Consider the following 23,133-nt stretch of genomic DNA (forward strand, 5'->3'; position numbering starts at 1 on the left):
GCAGACAATATTAATAACAAGGTATATGCCGGAGAAATTTTGAATATATAATACTATTTTAGAAAAAAAAAATTTCTAAATTAGTTTCTATTATTATTAAATGATTTTTAAATTGGTATATAATTAGTAACCTAGGTTTTAACTACCAGTTATCTAGTTTCTAAATTTGTTAGCAAAAACTTTGGTTATAATTAGATACCAATTTAGAAATCATTTAACAATAATAGAAACTAATTTAAAAACCAATTTTTTTAGTCTCTAATTTAGTTACTATAATAATTAATTATTTTTTGTCACTAAAGATTAGTTTTTATTTCATGATTTTCTTTTTAGTGTTAAGTTATATGTATGTATTAAATTAAGTTATATGTATATGTATGTAAGTGTTTCCTAAACATAAAATAAACAATCATTTATATAAATGTGATTTAATGATTACTAAAGACTATATATATAAAATTATTGATTATTTATACAACATTTTTAAAGTATTGTTAGGATGTGTTATAGAATTAAAATCTAAAAGTAGTTATAGACATATAAATGTGTTTTAAAAATATAAAAAATCACAGTTTTATAAATATAACTTATAAATCACGTTTTTGGATAATTGATGTTTAAACTGGCTCAATTCCCTATCTAGCACCATTTACATCTTTATTTTCCTATCTAGCACCCTTTTGTTTTTATTTCCCTATATAGCACCCTTTTGTTTTTATTTCCCTATCTAGCACTCTTTTATTTTTTATTTCCCTATCTAGCACCATTTTAAAAATAAATAAATAAATAATAAATTATTATTTTTTAATAATTTTAATTTTGAATGCATTAAAAATAAATATTTTTAATGTTTAAAATAATTAGAAATATAATTAATGAATAAATAAATGAGTTTTTACAAAATAAAAACAAAAAAGTAATAAATTAAAAATGTTTAGTTTAAAATTATTATTTTTAAAAATGAAGAAAATAAAAAATTAAACTCTACAAAGTCAATATGTCCTGTATTTTTTACTTGAAATTAACATGATTACATCATCAATAATAATAAAAATAAATACTAATGTATGTTTATAAATTCAACTGTTGTTGTAGAGTTTAATTTTTTATTTTCTTCATTTTTAAAAATAATAATTTTAAACTAAACATTTTTAATTTATTACTTTTTTGTTTTTATTTTGTAAAAACTCATTTATTTATTCATTAATTATATTTCTAATTATTTTAAACATTAAAAATATTTATTTTTAATGCATTCAAAATTAAAATTATTAAAAAATAATAATTTATTATTTATTTATTTATTTTTAAAATGGTGCTAGATAGGGAAATAAAAAATAAAAGAGTGCTAGATAGGGAAATAAAAACAAAAGGGTGCTATATAGGGAAATAAAAACAAAAGGGTGCTAGATAGGAAAATAAAGATGTAAATGGTGCTAGATAGGGAATTGAGCCAGTTTAAACATCAATTATCCAAAAACGTGATTTATAAGTTATATTTATAAAACTGTGATTTTTTATATTTTTAAAACACATTTATATGTCTATAACTACTTTTAGATTTTAATTCTATAACACATCCTAACAATACTTTAAAAATGTTGTATAAATAATCAATAATTTTATATATATAGTCTTTAGTAATCATTAAATCACATTTATATAAATGATTGTTTATTTTATGTTTAGGAAACACTTACATACATATACATATAACTTAATTTAATACATACATATAACTTAACACTAAAAAGAAAATCATGAAATAAAAACTAATCTTTAGTGACAAAAAATAATTAATTATTATAGTAACTAAATTAGAGACTAAAAAAATTGGTTTTTAAATTAGTTTCTATTATTGTTAAATGATTTCTAAATTGGTATCTAATTATAACCAAAGTTTTTGCTAACAAATTTAAAAACTAGATAACTGGTAGTTAAAACCTAGGTTACTAATTATATACCAATTTAAAAATCATTTAATAATAATAGAAACTAATTTAGAAATTTTTTTTTTCTAAAATAGTATTATATATTCAAAATTTCTCCGGCATATACCTTGTTATTAATATTGTCTGCCATGCATCCAATTAATAGTGTTAGTTGCGTGTCATTAAAATTGTGTCCCAAGCATCCAATTATTAGTGTTAGTTGGAAAATGCATGGTTTTACGAATCACACAAGTAAGTCAATTCAAACACACCAATACTTTCTATCAAAATTAAGACTTTTTCAATATTTCTTTTTAACTTCTATCCAATAAAATGTGACCAATCTGATTGTTATATGTTGCCTTGTTCTCACAGTGAAAGTCCCCGAAATTAATTATATAGAAGAAAAAAAAACGCGTTTTGTGGCATATAAGGTGAATTACTAGGGACATAACGTGTCGTAAACGAAATATGTACTGTGGTATTAGAAATGTCTTATGTACATTAGACTTGGTCTGAGAAACACTGTTTCTTCTTCTTTCTCTCTTTCTATCCTTCTTTTGTATTAAATTTGCATGGTGTTGGAGGCTTCTGCTGATCCAAATTTCATTGTTAAGTTTTGTCTCCAGGGTCATTACATAGAGAATAAACATGAGTTTTCGATTTTCTTCTCCTCCTGACGATTTTCAGACTCAGGCGCAGAACCAGTTTGACCATTTTATGGAATGGACAGTAATAGCCTCCATTGGTAAGCAAATCACATCACAATATCATCCAACTTGGTATATATGCATCTATCTCTTATCATCAGTCTTAAATTTACTTCTCTCCCAATTTGAAGTATAAGTTTAATTTTAGATTTAGCTAAAAGGCTTAAGCTTTAACAGGAATATGTATTTGGTAAAGTAGTAACAGTTTGAGTTTGGATTCTGTACAAAGGTTGGAGTATCTGAAATGATCCATTTTATTTATATAATTCTTTACTGATAAAATAAAAAGTGTCTGAAATCTAAATCAAGATATCAGTTTATGTTAATTGAAAAAGAACTGGTTTTGTTGTGCTTTTACAGATTTGGATTATGCACTCTAGGAATTATAAGTGCTTCACATGCATCCTTATTATCTTCAAATATCCTATCACATTTGTTCTACTCTCAAAGTACTCATTTTAATAACTAGAGATGTTGAAACGGATCATGATGGGTTGAGAAATTATTCTCTTTTGTTTTTGGCTGTGAAATGAGATTCAACCCACTAATAATTCTGTTCAAGTTCATCTCCATTAAATTCTTAGTGTGATATCTTCAATTTTTCTACTTTCAATCTTTAATTCTTGATAATGGAGTTTTAATTTCTGTATATAAAAAGAATCTAAAAAGTCAAATACTGTGGCAAATTGTGCAGGTAAAATGAAAAGTAGATAGCTTATACAGAAAGCATGTTATATATACCACTGAATCCACCTGTGGTTGATTAGAAGAGTAAACTTTTTGTGTTCTGTTTCAATTTTCAGCTTCTGGAGTGGTGGGACTGGTAGCTATTCTAGCAATAGTATATGCCATTGTTGAATGCTTAAAGAAGGCAGGAGAAGCAATTCCTGCATATGCCCAGCTTCCGAGCACAGAGAAGGGTCCTAATAAAGCATCAAATTCGTTTCCTTCAACTGGAGAAGTTGAAGTAGTAATAACACCAGCTTCCACAGTTCAAGGTTCCAAAACTGAGTTTGAAACAATGGAAAGATTCATAAGCAATATCAACAAGGAGAAACCCATCAGATTCTCTCCTGAGGAACTGGATATGATCACATGGAACTACTCAACCATATTGGGTTCAGGTGCTTTTGGGGTTGTCTACAAAGGAGAATTGTCCAATGGAGATGATGTGGCTGTCAAAGTTATCAACAGTTTAGACATGGGAATGGAAGAGCAACTAAAAGCAGAAGTTGGCACCCTTGGAAGAACTTACCATGTCAATCTAGTCAAATTATATGGCTTCTGCTTCCACCGTGAGAAGCGAGCTCTTGTTTATGAGTATGTGGAAAATGGGTCTTTGGACAAGCACTTGTTTGGCAGCCAGAACCAAGACATAGAGTTGGGGAAGCTTCTTGAGATTGCAATTGGAACAGCAAAAGGAATTGCTTATTTGCATGAAGGGTGTCAAAAGAGAATAATTCATTATGATATTAAACCAGAGAATGTTCTTCTTGACATGAACTTGGAACCCAAGGTGGCAGATTTTGGCCTTGCTAAGCTTTGCAGCAGAGAAAGTAACGTTTCAGTGAACACACACTTTAGAGGAACAAGGGGATATGCTGCACCTGAGATGTGGAAGCCTTTTCCAGTGACTCACAAGTGTGATGTTTATAGTTTTGGTATTCTCCTCTTTGAAATGGTTGGGAGGAGAAGGCATTTTGATGATAAGTACAGAGAATCTCAACAATGGCTTCCACAGTGGACATGGGATATGTATGAGAATAATGAGTTGTTGTTAATGCTTTCACTTTGTGGAATTGAAGAGAAAGACAAGGAGAAAGGTGAGAGAATGTCAAAGGTGGCTCTGTGGTGTGTTCAGTATTCACCTGATGATAGACCTCTTATGAGTACTGTGGTGAAGATGCTTGAGGGTGAGATTCAAATTTCTCCACCTCCATTTCCCTTCCAAAACCTGCACTCTGTTAAGCCAAACTTGACTCAGAAAGGAAGCAGTGCTGCAGATTCAGATGCTTCTGAGTCATGGGAAACAACATCAAACTCCAAATCTGGCTCCAAAATCAAGCGCAATGTATTTGAGATCGAAGAACGAACTTAGTTGTATCATATAACACTACAGATATTGTTGTGCATTCAATGAGTCGTTTTGAGCTTTGTTGAATCTACAATTACAGTGCACATTCTGCGGTACACCTTGGCAACAATTCTGCAACAAGAATTTTGTTTATTAAAGGATATATATAAGAGAGTTATAGAATGATGCTAATATTAATTGTATCTTTTTTAATTCTTAATTGTTTCTCTTTATAGAGGTGGATAATCTTTATTTTGTTTTTTTTATCTGTTATAATTCTAGTATTGATTGATTCTTTTTCTCTTTACCTAGATCTAGAATGAGTGTACTGATTGTATCATAACACTATAGATATTGTTTTGAGCTTTGTTGAATCTACAATTACAGGGCACATTCAGTGGTTTCTGCAACAAGAACTTTGTGAGTTCACTAAACCAGAGGAGGAAGGGAGTGAAAGCTTTCTACGTTTTTGGTAATCATAGGAATGACTATATTCTAATCATTACTAACCAGGAATTCATGTACCAAACAAAAATAGAAACATGAGTATAGCACTTTGATTTATACTCTTTCCATTTTAAATTATTTATGTGTCTTTTTTAAATTCAATTCTTCATGATATTATATTCTGTTTAATTTATATATTTTTAGAAGATGCAAATTTTATTCTTACCAAAAATTAAAAATAGAAATTATATGTTCTCCAATACCATCTTCATTATCAATAACCTTCTTACCTTTATTTTAATTATTACTAGAATATTTTTCCACTATACATCAAGTAAATGATCCACGTACACTCCACTCATAAGCTCCTTTCACATCTTCTACAAAAACGAGTACATCTTTAATACAATTTAGTCTCTTTCTAGACTGAGTTTAGATGCCTACCATAACATTCTCATGTGGACATCCAATACTATTATAACTTTTGTGATTTGAATATAGAACATCTCTTTCACATCCCACTCCTAATCCATCACACTTACTTCCCCTGTTATATGGATGCAAGAAAAAAAACACCATGTCATTCTATCATGGATGCAAGAAAACATTTCAAAACGACGTCGTTTTCTATGTTTCAAACAACAAAATTTGTCACCTAACCCACAAACACATAACCACTAACTCAAACACATAAACACATAATTATGCTTTTGATGCATGATGCTAACTCAGGAACAGAAAAGTAAAATTACTTGGTGGTGTTACAGAAATATATGAATGCTTTGTTATCATTCACAGAGGAAATAAGTACAGTTATGAACAGCTTGTAGTGATTGATCTTTGGTGTCATTGAATAAAATTTAGGTAGAAGGTTCAAGGCTGGATTCTGTTACCATCTCTGAAGTGTTGCCAGGTGATGGTGGCAGTGGAAGAATCTCATAAACAAGGTGCGGAAAAGGGTTTAGAGGTTTTGGAATTTCAACTGAACCTTCTAACATCTTCACCACAACACTCATTATAGGTCTTGATTCTTGCTTATACTGAACACATGACAGAGCTACCTTCACCATTCTTTCTGCACTCTCTTTTTCATCCTCTATCCCACATGCTACCATCAATTCTTCTGCTTCTTCACCCTCAAACTTTTTCCAAATCCACATTGGAAACCACTCCTGGCTTTCACCAAGCTCAATGTTAAAGTTTCTTCTCCTTCCAAGGATTTCAAATAACAGCATTCCAAAGCTGTAAACATCACACTTCTGAGTTACGGGAAAATTTGGCAACCAAAGCTCAGGTGCAGCATAACCAGGAGTTCCTCTACCCCTAGTCAAGGTAATATGAGTATTCTCTCTATTGCATAGTTTGGCTAAACCAAAATCAGCAACTTTAGCATTCAAGTTTCTGTCCAAGAGAATATTTCCTGGTTTTATGTCGTAGTGGATAATTCTTTGTTGACACTCTTCATGCAAGTAAGAAATGCCTTTGGCTGTTCCAACTGCAATCTCATAAAGCTTTTCAAAACCTATGGCCTTGTCTGAATTAAACAAAAACTTGTCAAGAGAACCATTCACCATGTACTCATAAACCAGTGCTGTGAAGTTTCTTTCCAAACAAAAACCATAGAGTCGAACCAGATTGAAATGATGAATTTTTCCAATTGTTCCCACTTCGGCCATAAACTGCTCCTCAATTCTCTCTTCAGAAAGGGCATGCAGAACTTTCACAGCTACAATGGTTCCATCACTAAAAATTCCCTTATAGACTTTTCCAAAACCTCCTGACCCCATCAAGTAAGAATAGTTATCAGTTGCAATTCTTAGGTGCTGTTCAGTGAACCTGATCACCTTCTCCTTTTCAATCTCGTTCAGAAATTTATCCATGGTGAGTGTCATAAATTGTGAGTCTTTACCATAATTAAATTTGGGTTGTAGCCATATAAAAGTACAAAATATCACAAAAAATACACCTGCAATACATTAGCATATGTCAGTCAAACTCAAATCTTGATCACTAAACCATAAAAACAACAAAATCATGACGGAAGATGAATTCAAACCAAAAGGGTTGGTTAAAATCATACCTGCGAAGATGATGATAATTATAGTAGTTTCTGACATTAGGCAATAGATAAGAATTGAATGTTATAGTAAGTGAAAAAGTGGAACAAAAGATAAACTTAGTAGACTACTGCAATTCCCAGTTTATTTGCTTAGTGAAACTGAGTACCTTCTAATATATATTAGTGATGCATCATATAGGTCAAAAGAAACACCGTTTTAGTGAATTTCGAAGAAATTTCGACAGAAAACTCCCATGCCAATTAACACTCTGAATAATGTGAATGCATTACATGGAAGAGTCAGTGAAGTGTTCTCTTTTGTCGTTTAATATGTAGAAGTTAATGTCTGGAATGGTGTGGGACTATATTAATTAATCATAAAATGATAATGATGTTGAAGATTTTGAAGTTGTGGTAGTACTCAACTCTTCCTTTTATGTGCCTTCACACTGCCGACAACGTAAACCTTTCTAGCTCTAACTCTCCCTTTTTTGTTTCTTAGTGTGTTGACTTCATAAACCAAACCTGCTCTTTCTGAATCTAACAGTATATAAAAGTAACAATTATGTCTCATCATTTTACTCAACAATTTTTTATATACTATTTTCCCTTAACCTCCATGTATTTCTGAAAAAAAAAAATATTAAATAAAAACTAATTTTAAAGATAAAAAATAATTAGTTACTATATTGACTAAATTAAAGGTGGCAGAGATATGGAGGCACATGAATCACTGTTTATTTAAAGATAGAGTGGTTGATCATACTGAAGTTTTCTCTCTGACACACATTGAGGTTTGGTCCTGGATCTCATCAAATATACTGTCAGGTAATTTCTCATTCTCTGATTGGTGTCTTCAACCCTTGGTATGTATACATGCAGTTTAGTTTTATGTAAAAGGTTGATTCTTAGGTTTCTTTTATTATTGGTAGAGATGAGATAGACAGTAAGAGGTCTTTTGGTTGATATGTAGATGGAAAAGTTCTTTGGGAGAATCATTTTGCTGTATAAGGGTTGGACCACTCCTGAAGTGGTCTCATTTAATTTCATTGCTATTTGCTGAAAAAAAAAAGACTAAATTAAAGACATTTTAGAGACTAAAACAAATTTTGGTTTCTAAATTAGTTTATTATTTTTAAGCGGTTTATAAATTTGTATCTAATTAGCTACGAAAATTTTTGCTACCAAATTTAGAATCTAAATAATCGGTAGGTAAAACTTTGGTATCTAATTAGATACCAATTTAGAAACTATTTAAAATTAATAAAAACTAATTTAAAAATCAAACATTTTTTTAGTCTCTAAAATAAAATGGTCTCTAATTTAGTCACTACACTAACTAATTATCTTTGTCTCTAGAATTAGTTTCTATTTCATAATTTTTCTTGTAGTGATTTAAAAAAATAAAAAATGAAGGATAAATTGTCAACCGACCTCCACACTACACTATTGTAAAATTTGAATGTCTTTCGACACATATAATTATCTAATTCCATTCATATTGAATATTTGAGGTTGAAGTTTGATGCTATTGTTGGTGATTCTTCCTATGTTCGTGTAATTTGTTTTGTATTATCAATTACTTGTTTACATATATCAGGTTTAAGTATTAAGGATCATAAAACATTCATATTTGAAGAAGATACATCATATGAACAATTTTAATCGAGGAGTTTGAAACACATTTTTATTCTTATCAACGTTAATATTTTGACCTTAAGTTCATAAGTTCATTGAGATAATATTTCTAGGATCAATCACCACATCTGAATTATTATTCTCTTTTGAGTTTGAAACTCCATCACGATTTTATTATTAAAAAACGTCTGATTGGATTAACGGAGGAAAGTGAATAGGATTTCCCCACTTCATTAGAAAAAGTGAATGACATCAATGTGTTTCCGAAAAATGAAAAGAGGAACTATGATAGACATATAGAAAAAGAAATCCATATTTTTTTTCATATTAGTCAATGTTACATGTGAAATACTATTTTAGATGCAATACAAATGGAGTAAAATATATGTGATCACTTGATCGGAACACTTCTAAATACCAAAGGAAAAATGAAGGATGGTGTGAATGTTTACTTTTAAAAGGAAGTAAATGAAGAGTTGGCACCAGGGGAAGTAGGCACATATTTGCCCATGTTACACTTTTTCAAAAATAAAATGAGATAACAAATTTCTGTCAATATATGTCTTGGAGGTGTGAAAATAATACAAGTTTACTTTGAAACTAGCTATCCTAAAGTCTCATGATTGATATATAAGAATTACTGTCATTGGCTATTCTTAAAGTTTTTAACAAAAAACTTACACATACTATAACTCAATTGTGTGATAGTAAAGTCATTGAGACTTTGAAAGTGGGATGAACTCGAAAAATGTATTATTATTATTTTCTGTCAATTGAAGATGTTTTTCCATTTTTTTTTACGTCAGGTTGTGCTTGTTAATTAATTTGTTAAGAGAAATTAGATTGTACGGGTCAGTTTATCAAAGATAAGATACATACAAGATATCAAATTTCTTCCTCACCTTCATAACAACAAATCTAATGGTCACCTTGCCATGACCCTTATGAACACCATCCAAGTTACAGGTGGCTACCACCACAACCACCGCAAGAACAATGGTCACTGCTGCAGTGTCATCATTACCAAGTTATCCTTTGTACCCTCGTAGATTCTGCCCCCCTTTTCATATGTTCATCTTTGGGTTCAATATATTAACACTAATTCTAAAAGTAAAATAATTATTCAGTTACTTATTTGAAATACAGAGATACAATTCACTTGGTAGATACATTTGATGAACTCAAAAATGTAAAATGAACAAAAATAAATTTGTCACATATTAGGAGTACAGAAGGATTAACAAAACAAATTTTACGCAGACGCTAATTCAATCTCGTAGGTCGTATCATGAATGGGAAGTACAGGGACAGATTTGGTTACCAATGCTGAAGAGTCAGAACTGATACTTGTGGCAGTGTCAGGAGTGGGTGGAACCCAACCAATCAGGTATTGAAATGGGTTTGGAGGCTTTGGAACATCAAAAGAACCTTCCAACATTTTCACCACAACACTCATTATAGGTCTTGCTTCTGGCCTGTGTTGAACACATAACAAAGCTATATTAACAATTCTTTCTGCAATCTCCCTATCTTTGTCCTCTATTCCACAGCAAGTTATCAACTCCCCCACTTCTCCAGCACCAAATTTTTCCCAAGCCCACATTGGAAACCAAACCTGACTTTCTGGAACGTTAAGGTTATGGTTTTTTCTCCTGCCAATGATTTCAAATAACAGCATGCCAAAGCTGTAAACATCACACTTGTGAGTAACAGGAAATGGCATCCAAAGTTCAGGTGCAGCATAACCAGGAGTCCCCCTACCCCCAGTCATGCTTATGTGAGTATGATCCCTGTTGCAAAGCTTGGCCAAACCAAAATCAGCAACTTTAGGACAAAAGTTCCTATCCAACAGAATATTTCCTGGTTTAATATCATAGTGGATTATTCTCTGCTGACACTCTTCATGCAAGTAAGCAATGCCTCTTGCTGTACCAATTGCAATCTCATGGAGCTTTTCAAATGATAAGATTGTGCTTTCATGAAAAAGGTACTTTTCAAGCGACCCATTCACCATGTACTCATAAACCAGTGCTCTCAGGTTTCTTTCAAAGCAAAACCCATATAGACGAACTAGATTGAAATGATGTACTTTACCAATGGTACCCACTTCTGCCATAAACTGTTGATCAATTATTTTGTCAGAACTCCCAAGTAGAACTTTCACAGCTATAATGGTTCCATTACTAAAACTTCCTTTGTAAACAGACCCAAAACCTCCTGATCCCAAGTGGTAAGATTAATTATCAGTTGCAATCCTTAGCTGCTGATCAGTGAACCTAATTGGCTTCTCCCTTTCCATATCGTTCAGAAATTTATCCATAGTGAGTGTCATAAATTGTTTATCTGGTCTTCCTTTTTGTTTAAAGTATCCAATACCACCATTAACACCATTAACCTGATTTCTTCTTATGCATATTCGCAATATGCAAAAGAAAATACCAAGCTTCACAAGAATGACAACTGCATTAAGATCATCAGAGCATTATTCAGTCAGAACAAAGGTCTTGCAAATAAATCAACATAAAAACAGAAAATGAAAACAACAAATATGACAGTTTAAATCCTACCTATGACAGTGGCAATTACAATTCCCGAATTGTCAGAATCGTTGCTGTTATCTGTGGTTGTAGAGCCGGTGTAGGACATTGGAAAAAATATAATAATAATTCAAATCACTGCAGTTGATTGCAAAGAACACCATACAAGGTTGCAGTTGACCTGTTATGCTACTCACTTATAAAGTGCCTCAAAACGCGTTTTTTGTTTCTTGAATTTCTTAGTTATTTCACAGTAAATTTGTGGTACAAAAGATTTGAAAATTATGGAATGGTGTGGGACAGTGAAGTTTGGAACTATATTAAATGCATTTTATTGGAAGACTCTTATTAAATGATAATGTAGTTGAAGATTTTGAAGTTGTGGTAGTAGTGAAATCTTTAGAAATTAAAAAAATTATTGATATTTATTTTTATTATTAATAAAATTTATAATCTAATTTTTAAATTTGTATTTAATTAATTATAATAATTTTACACTAATATAAAGCTTTCTAACTCAACTCCTTTCTAGCTCTCTAACTCTGGATCCTTTTCGTTTTATAGTGTGGGGATTTATTTCATAAACCAAATCTGTCGTTTTTGAATCTAATTATAATATATAAATTTTGAAACATGAACTTTGACTTATTTTTTGAATCGATAATAAATAAATTGAGATGTTCCAATCTATATATAAAAAAAGTCAACACAGCTTTTAACTAAAGTGGAAGAAAGTCAATTGTATAAGAACTCTAAAGAGAAGTTATAAATAATGTATATACCCTAAGAATTAGTTGGGTTGTAAAAAGAGACTTGACTAAGAATCCAAACTAAAATATAAGTGGAACACCATATGAAAACAAACAAAACCTTTACATAGTAATAGAGATTTGAATTGAATCCCACACAACACCAGAGCCAGGCATTGCTTAAGTGCTTTCCACTTTCCATTACACGACAACAGTATCCCTTCCAACCTTTACTATGCTTTGCTAATTTTTTTTATCAAGTGATATAACCCTTATATAATTGTACTTTAACCTCCTCCACCCCTTAAGAAATACCTACCAAACAAACAAAATAAAAAAAACTAAGATAAACAAAATCTTCGAGAAACATCAACAAATCAATCCATACAAACCAAATGATTCAAACACCAATTAAAATAAGAGAAAGAAGATTTAGAGTAAATCCTTTTTGTCTCTACTGTAAAATTTTTATCCGAAGATAAATCTCCTATTTCCTCTCCCTCTGTATTTATTGTTGAACTGCATACTCATGAACACACCAAACCCTGTAAAATAGATACCCAAATACCTTTTCCAGTACAGTGCAGATTTGTATAAACTTATTGAGTTCAATAACAGAATTTTTTTTCATTTCTTCATATCTAATTTGGTAATTCATATCTTTGATATTTTATACCTACCAAAAACTTTTCAAAAAAAACTAGCTCCTACTAAAACCATTTCTTTTTTATTTGTTTTTGTCTTAACATAGGTTCATACACAATTGAAAGAGTATGTAAATTAGCTAATCTCTTTATTTGTAATCCAATATCAAACTTTTAATTGAGTTATCATGAAAATTTTTAAAAGTCCACTTTCGTTCCTTAAAAATAATATTATTTATATATTTCCACAATTCACCTATTATTACCATCTACATGCTTGTCCACACTAAGTTTATATATTTTAGTAATCTTATTAGTGAAAAGGTCTAGAGGTTTGATATTTTATTATAGTGACTCACAGACACCTCTCCTATCCCCTATAGCACTGTGTCCACACCATCCAAGTCACTCTATAAGTGAAAACATATGAGATTTTGTGTCTATCCACATATAATATAAACCTTTGTTTCCAAAAACATCACTCTCCTAGTCATTTTTTCTCTGGTTGCAACTCTAATAAGCAACACTCTCCCATGCTATTACTTACATAGGTAAAGCCTTAATTTTTCAGAAAAAAAACATAAACATCCCTATGTTCTACACTCAAAAAATTTCTAGGAATTTTATAAGCAAATTTAATTGAATATTCCATAGACTCCCCTTTCCATAACCACTTATCCTCACCCTTAGTCAGTCCTATATTCACTAACTGGTCCATCTGCTGAGATAGAAGGTTCAATTCTCACTCAAACAACCTTCTCCTCCATTTTAAACTCCATTTCCATTCATTATTGGACCATCTACCCTGTTGATTTAGTTTGACATCTTTGACATTAGTTAAAAGGAATAATCTTGGGTACTTTATACTAAGTGTCATATCATTTAACCATACTTATCTTTCGAGAAGGAAATGTTTTTTCCTTTCCTAACATCCCACCTAATATTATCTTCAAACTCATTCCCCCATTCTTCCAACATCTAGATCCTCTTCAAATCCCTCCACCACATAGATTTCTTGTTTTTTGTTTGATCTTTAGATCCACCCCATGTTTAGACTTGTTGGTTTTTTTAGAATAAACCAGAGGAAGATATTTTATTATCTTTGCTAACAATTACATTTATAGTACTTGCAGTAACTGACTCTTAAATGATTTTATGAGCAGTTACCTAGAAATATTAAATCAGCAATTAAAACATAAGCATAAAATATCATGTGCACTTATGTGCATTTATATGCAGTTAAAAAACATAATATCCAACGCTCCTTGATTTTTTGAATTGCAAATCACAATCTTCAGTCTTGAGAACTCAAACTTGTTGGCTAGAAGTAGCTTGGTAAACAAATCTGCAATTTTTATTTTTTTCATCCTCGCTTTGCTTAATCTCCATTCAAAACCTTTTGATTTGACATAAGGTGCAGATTTCAAAAGACTTTTGTCAAAGCCTAAGCTGATAAGATAATCATCAATTCGGTTATACCATGTTCTGGGAACATCTTTTAAGCCATAAATAGCTTTAGACAACTTATAAACTTCGTCTTCTTTTCCTTCCACAAGAAACCTTTAGGTTGCTCAACAGAAATTTCTTCTTCAAGAAATCCATTTAGGACTGTTAACTTGACATCCATTTGATATACCTTTCTATCTCGAGGTATGTCAACAAGCTCCCGAGTTTTGTTCTTCTCAATCATATACACCTCCTCCTCCATTTCCTTTTTCGACTTTGGGTCATTGATAACTTCTTTGTGATCAGCAGGTTCACATATTGCAACGCTACATCTATGATATATGTCAAAGAGTAATTGATTGCCTTTAATTGGTGGATCATCTTCCATTTCAGATTTTTGAATCTTGAGAAGCCCTTGACTAGTCAGCTCCTCCTGAAATAGATCTAATGAGAAACTTTTGCCTCTCATTTGTACCTTGAACAAATCTTGTCATGTAGTATCCTTGATCAAACAATGGTTATCTTCAAAAAAACACCTTGAAGCCTTTTTGCAGCAACTGACCAACACTCAATAAATTTTTGGTCTATATAACACATCAGTAATAGTTTTAGTACCTGAATGTGTTGCTACAACAATGGTTCCTATTCCTTTTACTGAAATGTGACCCCCATGGCCTATCTTGACCTTTGAAAATTTTGAAGGCTTCAACTCCTTGAAAAGGTTTTTGTCATAAGTCATGTGATTTGTGCATCCACTATCAATTAGCCAAGATGCACTTGAAATATTGCTGGAGAAACCAGTTGCAACGAAAAGTACATCTTCCTCCTCATTTGCAATTGAGCATTTACATCTTGTTGCTCACTTTGGTTTCTACAAATGACTGCTTCATGCCCAAATTGATTGCACTTGGTTCACTTAGCATCAGGTCTTCTCCAGCACTTAAACGGTGGATGACCTAACTTGTTGCAATGCTTACAAGGAGGGTAATTTCTCCTTTTGTCGTTATTGTGTGCAGCAACTTCTCCATTTTCTTGCTGGTTCTGCTTGATCTTGCTACCTTTGTTTCTCCAGCCACCTTCATGTTTGGCTGTTAAGGCTCCTTCTATTGCTCCATCTTGTCTCATGGCTCTTCTTTGTTCTTATGCTTGTAAAGCATTTAAGAGCTCTGCAAGAGAAATTTTTTATAGGTTCTTTGTGTTCTCTAGGGTTGTTAAGGTGGCTTCAAACCTCTCTGGAACTGTTACAAGCAATTCTTCCACAATTCTTGAATCTTTTAACACAAATCCAAGCAACCTCACTTTGTTGGCAATGCTTAGAAGTTTGTAAGAGTACTCTTTTACGGATCCTGACTGCTGTTGAATCAAGTGTGTTCAAGCTTTGAAGAATCCAAATCCTTTGAAGGTTGATGGAAGGATGAATGTGCTTGATGTTGCTGAGTTGTCTTTAGATAGGATCTGGGGTATATTTTATGTGTTAAATCCACTCTTGATTGAATCCAAAGCTAAAGCATTCTTAAATCTTTTAAAAGAAAAGTGTTTTTCAAACTAAGTGAAAAACAACCTGTTGTTTTGTCGAAACAACTGATTGTTTTATACTTAGGTGTTTTTAGAAAGGTTGAAAACTGTTTTTGATGGTTGACTTGCTGTCAAACCAAAATAACCAATTGATTTGAGCATTCAACCGATTGTTTGTTTTGGGACCATAACAGAAAACTGTTTTGTGCTTTGACTGAGCATTAAATGATTTTATAACTGAATACACTCCAATTTTAAATGCTTTGACCAGTCTTTGAATGCAATAAATAGTTTGTTCAGATTATGCAACAAACAACAACTTAGATTTAATCAAAGAAAAACATATTTGAGTTTTTCACTGATTTTGCTTTTGAAGAGTTGAAGATTGCTTTTGAGATTGCTTGGATCAAAGAGAGTGTGATATAGGATTTTCATCTTGTATTTCTGTAACAAGTGTAATCCTTTGTACCTTTGAAGAAACTCTGTGTGTGAAGCTAAGAAGTGTTGTGTGTTCTTGAGGTTGTCAAGATCAGCATTCTTAGTGGTGTTGTGCTGAGCCAAAGGAATTGTGTGTCTTGGGGGGATCAAGGTCACTTCTTTGGTGGTGTTGTAAGTAATCTAGGGTTGATTGCTTAGTGGATTCCCCAGTGGTTTCTGGGAAGACTAGATGTAGCTCTTGGTTAAGAGTGAACCAGTATAAACCTATGTGTTCAATCTCTCTATCCCTTGAACTCTTTAAATTCAGTTTTATCTTTGTGAACTGCTATAAACAACCGATTGTTTATGTGAAACAACCGATTGTTTTTGTTTTTCTGGTGTTGTGCTTATTTGCTTTGTGTTTTTGGCAAACTGAATTCTGATTCAAGTTTTCTTGAAATAATTTCATTCTAGACTTAAAAGTTTGTGAAAACCCTCTTTAAACCATTCACCCCCCTCTAGTTTAAAGGCACTCATTCTAACACTGACTCCTTCATTCTCTGCAGTTCAAACTCCCTGATTAGATTCAACACTTGCATTCCACGAATCCTCTCATCACCTTCATATTCTGCCTTGAGGTAATCCCAGATTGCTTTTGCTAACTTCAAGGACATTATCCTTGTGAATACCATAGGAAATACAACTGCAAATAGACATGCTTTTGCCTTTGATCTTTTCATCTTCTTTTCCTTCCGTGATTTTATTTGTGCCATAGTAGGGTTTTTTGGAAGGGACTGAATTTCATAGTCTACAGCTTCCCATAAATCTAATGCTTCTAGGTAGGTCTCCATACGAACAACCCACATTTGATAATTGTCTCCATCAAAGACAGGTGGTGCCATTGCTGAAAAATTGGAACCTCCTTCCATTGATGCACTTTACTAACCTCACAGATCCCTCAAGAAGATAGCTCTGATACCAATTGTTGGTTTTTCTAGAATAAATCAAATGAAGCTATTTTATTTTCTTTACTAACAATAATTACATTTATAGTACTTGCAGTAATTGACTCTTAAATGATTTTATGAGCAGTTACCTGTAAATATTAAATGAGCAATTAAAACAGAAGAATAAAATATCACGTGCACTTATGTGCATTTATATGCAGTTAAAAAATACAATATACATCCAACAAGACTCTAAAACATCTTCCCACAAACCATTAACACTTAGAAAGTTGGATGAACACAGAATATATTGTTATTATTTTGTGTCAATTAAATACGTTTTTCCTTTGAAATTAGATGGTATGGATTAATTTATCAAAGATAAGTGTATCTAATTGAGCATTATACGAATATTATACGAATATTTTGAAAGTATATGTGAATAATTAGTATCACTTCTTATTGTTCAAAGATACATATAAGATACTATGTAAGTTTTGCTTGAAGCACATGAGGAAAGCAAATCCTATAAAACTTCCTACCAAATCTGGGCACACTCGAAAATCCACTAGAAAGTGCTCAAGATGTGAATGGTACAAACACTAGTATTGTGAATATTATTAAGTTTTATTTTGCAGTTAGTTATTTATAATTATATGTTTGTTGTGTTAATTCTTGTTTGAGTTGTCTATGATATATGTTACTAAGAGAACAAATATTTAGAGATGAATTGTAGTTCGAATTTAAAAATAATACTCTTACAAGTTCGTGTTCCATTACTAAAACTTCCTTTGTAAATAGACCCAAAACCTCCTGACCCGAAGTGATAACAGTAATTATCAGTTGCAATCCTTAGTTGTTAATCAGTGAACCTTATTACACTACAAGAAAATTATAAAATGGAAATTAATTTTAGATACAAAAAAAATAATTAGTTACTATGTGACTAAATTGGAAATTATTTTAGAGACTTTTTTTAATTTCTAAATTAGTTTCTATTATTGTTAGATGATTTCTAAATTGGTATCTAATTAGCAACCAAGGCTTTTGCTACCAAATTTAGAATATTTGATGATTTTGTTGTAGTGTTGGCTTCTCCCTTCCCATATCATTCGGAAATTTATCCATAGTGAGTGTCTTATAAGTGTCAAATTTAAATAATATTTCATATTGAAATATAGACATTTATGAGTATTAATTGTTAAAATAAGTATAAAATAACCTCTAATTTATGAATTTACACTTTTTTAGATATTTTATGATTTTAATTTAAATAAAAATGATTTATTCCCAAATTTGTGTAAATTTCAAGTTTATAGGAAAAAATGGAGATAATTGGGCAAAAGGAAAATATACAAAACTAAAAAGAGAAAGTTATAATGCATCAACACTCACCAAATTTGCCCAAAACGTGCAAAAGAACCATGTCACCACTAGGGGAGCTCGCTCAAGCGAGATAGCACCAGTGAAGTTGGGTTGGATGACGTTTTGTTCACTCAAGTCACTTAAGCCCAAAAAAATTAGGTTAAATAGGGGGCTTGAGGCACAACCCTAGTGTGCAAGATCAAGAGAAAACACCATTAAGTGACTTGTAACCCAATTGGGAGAATAGGAAGTGTGAGAAACATTAGAGAAGGCAGTCGTCAAGGAGAAATATCATGGATCTTCTTTTCATGCTCTCCTTGCGTGTAACAATCATTATGTATGATTAATTCTATCCTTTGAAATTGGGAGTAATTTGTTCAAACTCTTATGTATAAAGGTGATATATAAACATAATATTTTATTCTTGATTGATGATTGGTATTATCATTTTGTTAATAATGTTTATCTCAAAATTTAGATTTGACTGGAAAGTACTTTTAAGTTTCTAACCCAAATGATAATGCTTAACATATTTGAAGTGTTAATTGCTATCAACATATAGTCTTAATGATAAGTTGTTTTTATAAATATGCGTAAATCAATATTTAGGAAACATCTTAATAATTTTATATGCGAGAAATCGTTATAAATATTTTTTATACAAGCATCAATATCAATCAAATGACACAATATTATCATGTTTATCAAAATACAAGAGAGTGGGAGAGATGAAACTCAATCCCTATTTTTCCAACTAAAGCAACAAATTATTTGACTTGTTTTCTTATTAATCATTGTTATCTCAACAACTTTCAATACAGTTTTATTATTCTATTTTATATTTAGTGAATATTTTACTTGATTATACAACTGTTTCTTGTGGGTTCGATATCTGTTCTTAGACACACATTGTTACTTCTGACTACGCGGTGCACTTTCCGTAAAAGTCATCATGATTGCATGGGGTTCTTCTTCCTCTGTGTTTGAAGTATCCAATACCGCAATACCACCATTAACACCATCACCCTTAACCTTATTTCTTCTTTGGCATCTACGCCATATGAAACAGATTATAGCAACCTTCACAATAACGGCACCTGCATTAAGATCATTAGAGCATTATTCAGTCATAGCAAAAAGGTCTTGCAAATAAATCAATAGAAAACAGAAAATGAAAACAACAAATATGACAGTTTAAATCCTACCTATGACAATGGGAGGAATTACAGTTCCCGAATTGTTGCTGTTAGAGCTGGTGTAGGACATTGGAAAAAATATAATAATAATTCAAGTCACTGCAGTTGATTGTAAAGAACACTGTGCAAGGTTGCAGTTTACTTGTTATGCTACTCACTTATAAAGTGCCTCAAAACGCGTTTTTTTTATTTAATTTCTGAATTATTTCACAGGAAATTTCCCGTTCAAAAGGTTAGAAAATTATGGAGTCGTGTGGGGCAGTGAAGTTTGGAACTATATATTAAACTCATTTTCCTAAGTCTTCTCTTTCGTCGTTTTATATCTAGAAATTAATTTTGGAGTTCATTAAATGATAATGTGACTGAAGAAGTTGTGGCTGTAGTGAAGTCTTCCTTCTATGTCATTTTTATCTGTTTTTCAGAATCAAATATAATTTATAATTTTGAGACACCAACTTTTACTTGTTATTCGTAAGAGAGATTTTTTAATACATAAGAATAATTGTTTATTCAACGGAGGAGTGGTAGACTATTCTGAAGTCTTCTCTTTACCACAAATTAAGGTTTGGTCTTAGATTTCGTCAAATGTATCTTCAACGAGTTTCTTATTCTCTAATTGGTGTCTAAAACTCCTGATATGTATGTATTAAATTAATAGTTGCTGATAAGACGTGATTAGTATTTGAATTTTAAGTCGTTTTTTAGTTAGAGTGGTAACAGAATAGGCAATCAGAATTGTCTTGAAGTGTACTGTCTCTTTTGTTTTGTAAGAGAGTTGAACCACCCTAAAATAAATCACATTTATTATATCTTTTATTTATGATAAAAAAACTTTACTTGTCATTAAGCAACAATATTTCATCATTCTACTAACTTGAGAGTGTTTTATACACTTTTTTTTTCTTTAACCTTCGTATTAACTTTAATTATCATTAATCTTAACAACACTATCAAATATAATGCTCGCATTTCTCCCAAAAAGTTATTCATTAAAAGAATATCAGTAGATCATAAATGTTGTACCATTCTTCACTGCTGTACCATTCTCTTTACAAGTCCAAATATTACACAATTGAATGATAAAAAAAAAATATTGTCATAAAAAGGAATGGTTAAAGGTTAAATTCTTAAGAGAAAGAAATTTATTTATTTACAACTTCAAGATATACCATGCAGTGAAGCATATAAATGATTATTTACTAAGTTTTTATACTCATTTTATTTAATTATTTAATTTTGAACAATTTAACCTTTAAAAAGTTTTAATCTTCCAATAAATTTCAGTTTATACTTTTATATTAGCCAGTGATATAAATCAGGAAAAATTGAATATTTTCATAAAACTTTAAGGGAAATGAAACCGAAATCATTTATTATTATTATCACTATACTGGTACAATACTAGTTCAAGTTAATTCTTTATCTTGGCTTGTTGCTATAAAAATATCTTTATAAGACTTAGTTAAGTTTCTATTTTCTTATAAATTTAACTATTTTTAATTAAATATTATTAACACGTTTATTAACAGCAGATAGGACAACATGTGTTTTTCTTTTTGATTTACACATGTTGTGACGTGCTATCCTTGTTCCTTCTTTCTACGTAGACTGGTTCTACATTTGCAATCGTTTGTTTCTTCCTTCAATCCTTTTCGTTTAAATGTTTTTCTAATGTGGTTTGGACAAGTAGGACAAAAATAGCATCATGAAATGCCAGATCTACCCTTGTACTTACTACAGCAATGAGTAGTTTGAATCTATATTTTATTGAAATGGTATTATTGAAACACACTCAGTGTCATTCTTTCATCCACTTTTATTTAATATATATATGTAGGTTTTTTTTTATCATGATGGAGTTATTTTTTTGGTTTTTACCAAAATGGACTCCGTTTAAAAAAATTTACAAATTTAGGTAAGTCGTGCCAATTCGGCACGACTTCATATGCAGAAATCGTTCCAATTAGGCACGATTTTTGTCATGTCATATTGAAGTCGTGCCAACTTGGCACGACTTCTGCCCTGTCATACAGAAGTTGTGCCAACTTGGTATGACTTCTGCCACATCATATTTTTATTTTTTTTAATTTATTGTTTATATATTGGGTAGTAAGTTATGTAATTTTAAAAATTAATTTGATACATAATTTTCTAAGAGTGTTAGTTTTAAGGAACAAAAAATTGGATAATCGTGTATGGATCATGTTTGACGGTAATGTAATACAATAACTTGATTATTTGATTAATTAAAAAATGAAAAAAATTGTTATTGAATTTGGAAATAAATAGATAAATGAAAAATTATTGTATTTGAAAAATAAATAGAAAATTATTGTTGTAAATTTGCAAAATAAATAGCTTGAGAAGTAATGATTTTACAGAACACGTAATAATGAGAAGAAATTAATTTTAAACATTACATAACTTAATACCCAATATATAAACAATAAAATTAAAAATAAAATAAAAAATTATGACGTGGCAGAAGTCGTGCCAGCCAAGTTGGCACGACTTCAGTATGACAGAACAAAAGTCGTGTCAAGTTGGCACGACTTCAATATGACAGAGTAGAAGTCATGCCAAGTTGGCACGACTTCAGTATGACAGGACAGAAGTCGTACCAAGTTGGCACGACTTTAGTATGACATAGCAGAAGTCGTGCCTAATTAGGACGACTTCTGCATATGAAGTCGTCCCAATTAAGCACGACTTGCCTAAATTTATAATTTTTTTTAAACGGACTCCATTTTAGTAAAATTAAAAAAAAAAATAACCCCATGGTCAAAAAACCTATATATGTATTGTAACACAAAAGTCAAAATCATAAAATAGGAAACCTATTATTTTATTAAGATTAAGGTAATTTATCGTACTTTTTTTTTATTTCTACATGCTTAAAGACTTAAAAAGAATCTCGAGTTGTAGTTGATGACAGTACTACTATGACAGCATCAGTTACAGCACTTGGGAACGCCAATTGTCTCAAAAAACTCTGAAATATCAATAGACTCATCTTCTGCCATAAATTCAGTGGCATCTTGTGTCACACAATAGAACCACTGCCACATTTTTCAACCTGAAATTGAACTTGGCAAGAATTTGCTCTGCTTGAGGAGTCTTAGCATATTTTTTGGAGTATTTAAGAATGTTCCAATCATATACACACAATATACGATGAAAGAGAGCATAATCATCTCTAATCAAATATCATGCATCTGCCTTCTAAAAGGATAAAGTGACTATTAAAAGTAATGTCATACCTAAAATAACAACATAAAACATAAAAAATCTTCCAAATTAATAAACTATCTTCCGTTTATCAGAACCAAATGTATTTAATTCTACAAACTAGTAAATTCAGATTCGTGGAACAGCTGCAGCAACAGTATTACAACAGTTATAGATCTACAGTTTTAGAGTAGATCCATAGGAGTCTTAACACTTATTCATTTTACAGT

General features: G+C 31.2%; 2 protein-coding genes, 1 long non-coding RNA gene and 1 pseudogene across 3 annotated transcripts; 1 reads left to right on the plus strand and 3 right to left on the minus strand.

The window, feature by feature from the left end:
- The first annotated feature begins 2,388 nt into the window (after positions 1–2,388).
- Positions 2,389–4,928, plus strand: LOC137821134 (LEAF RUST 10 DISEASE-RESISTANCE LOCUS RECEPTOR-LIKE PROTEIN KINASE-like 2.2). The gene is made up of 2 exons (XM_068625582.1): positions 2,389–2,679; positions 3,445–4,928. Exons 1-2 carry the CDS (start codon positions 2,583–2,585, stop codon positions 4,737–4,739), a joined length of 1,392 nt encoding a protein of 463 aa, XP_068481683.1. The 5' UTR covers positions 2,389–2,582; the 3' UTR covers positions 4,740–4,928.
- Positions 4,929–5,923: 995 nt separating this feature from the next.
- LOC137821136 (G-type lectin S-receptor-like serine/threonine-protein kinase At1g34300) lies at positions 5,924–7,523 on the minus strand. The gene is made up of 2 exons (XM_068625583.1): positions 7,243–7,523; positions 5,924–7,128 (listed from the first exon to the last, which is right to left on the minus strand). Exons 1-2 carry the CDS (start codon positions 7,277–7,279, stop codon positions 6,023–6,025), a joined length of 1,143 nt encoding a protein of 380 aa, XP_068481684.1. The 5' UTR covers positions 7,280–7,523; the 3' UTR covers positions 5,924–6,022.
- Positions 7,524–9,961: 2,438 nt separating this feature from the next.
- LOC137821137 (rust resistance kinase Lr10-like) lies at positions 9,962–11,605 on the minus strand (annotated as a pseudogene).
- Positions 11,606–19,125: 7,520 nt separating this feature from the next.
- LOC137821674 (uncharacterized) lies at positions 19,126–19,809 on the minus strand. Its single transcript, XR_011082860.1, has 2 exons — positions 19,685–19,809; positions 19,126–19,576 (listed from the first exon to the last, which is right to left on the minus strand). It is a non-coding gene; the product is annotated as an uncharacterized lncRNA (long non-coding RNA).
- Between the last annotated feature and the right edge of the window lie 3,324 nt (positions 19,810–23,133).

The sequence above is a fragment of the Phaseolus vulgaris genome, chromosome 9 (assembly GCF_000499845.2).
Source record: "Phaseolus vulgaris cultivar G19833 chromosome 9, P. vulgaris v2.0, whole genome shotgun sequence".
NCBI classification, from domain to species: domain Eukaryota; kingdom Viridiplantae; phylum Streptophyta; class Magnoliopsida; order Fabales; family Fabaceae; genus Phaseolus; species Phaseolus vulgaris.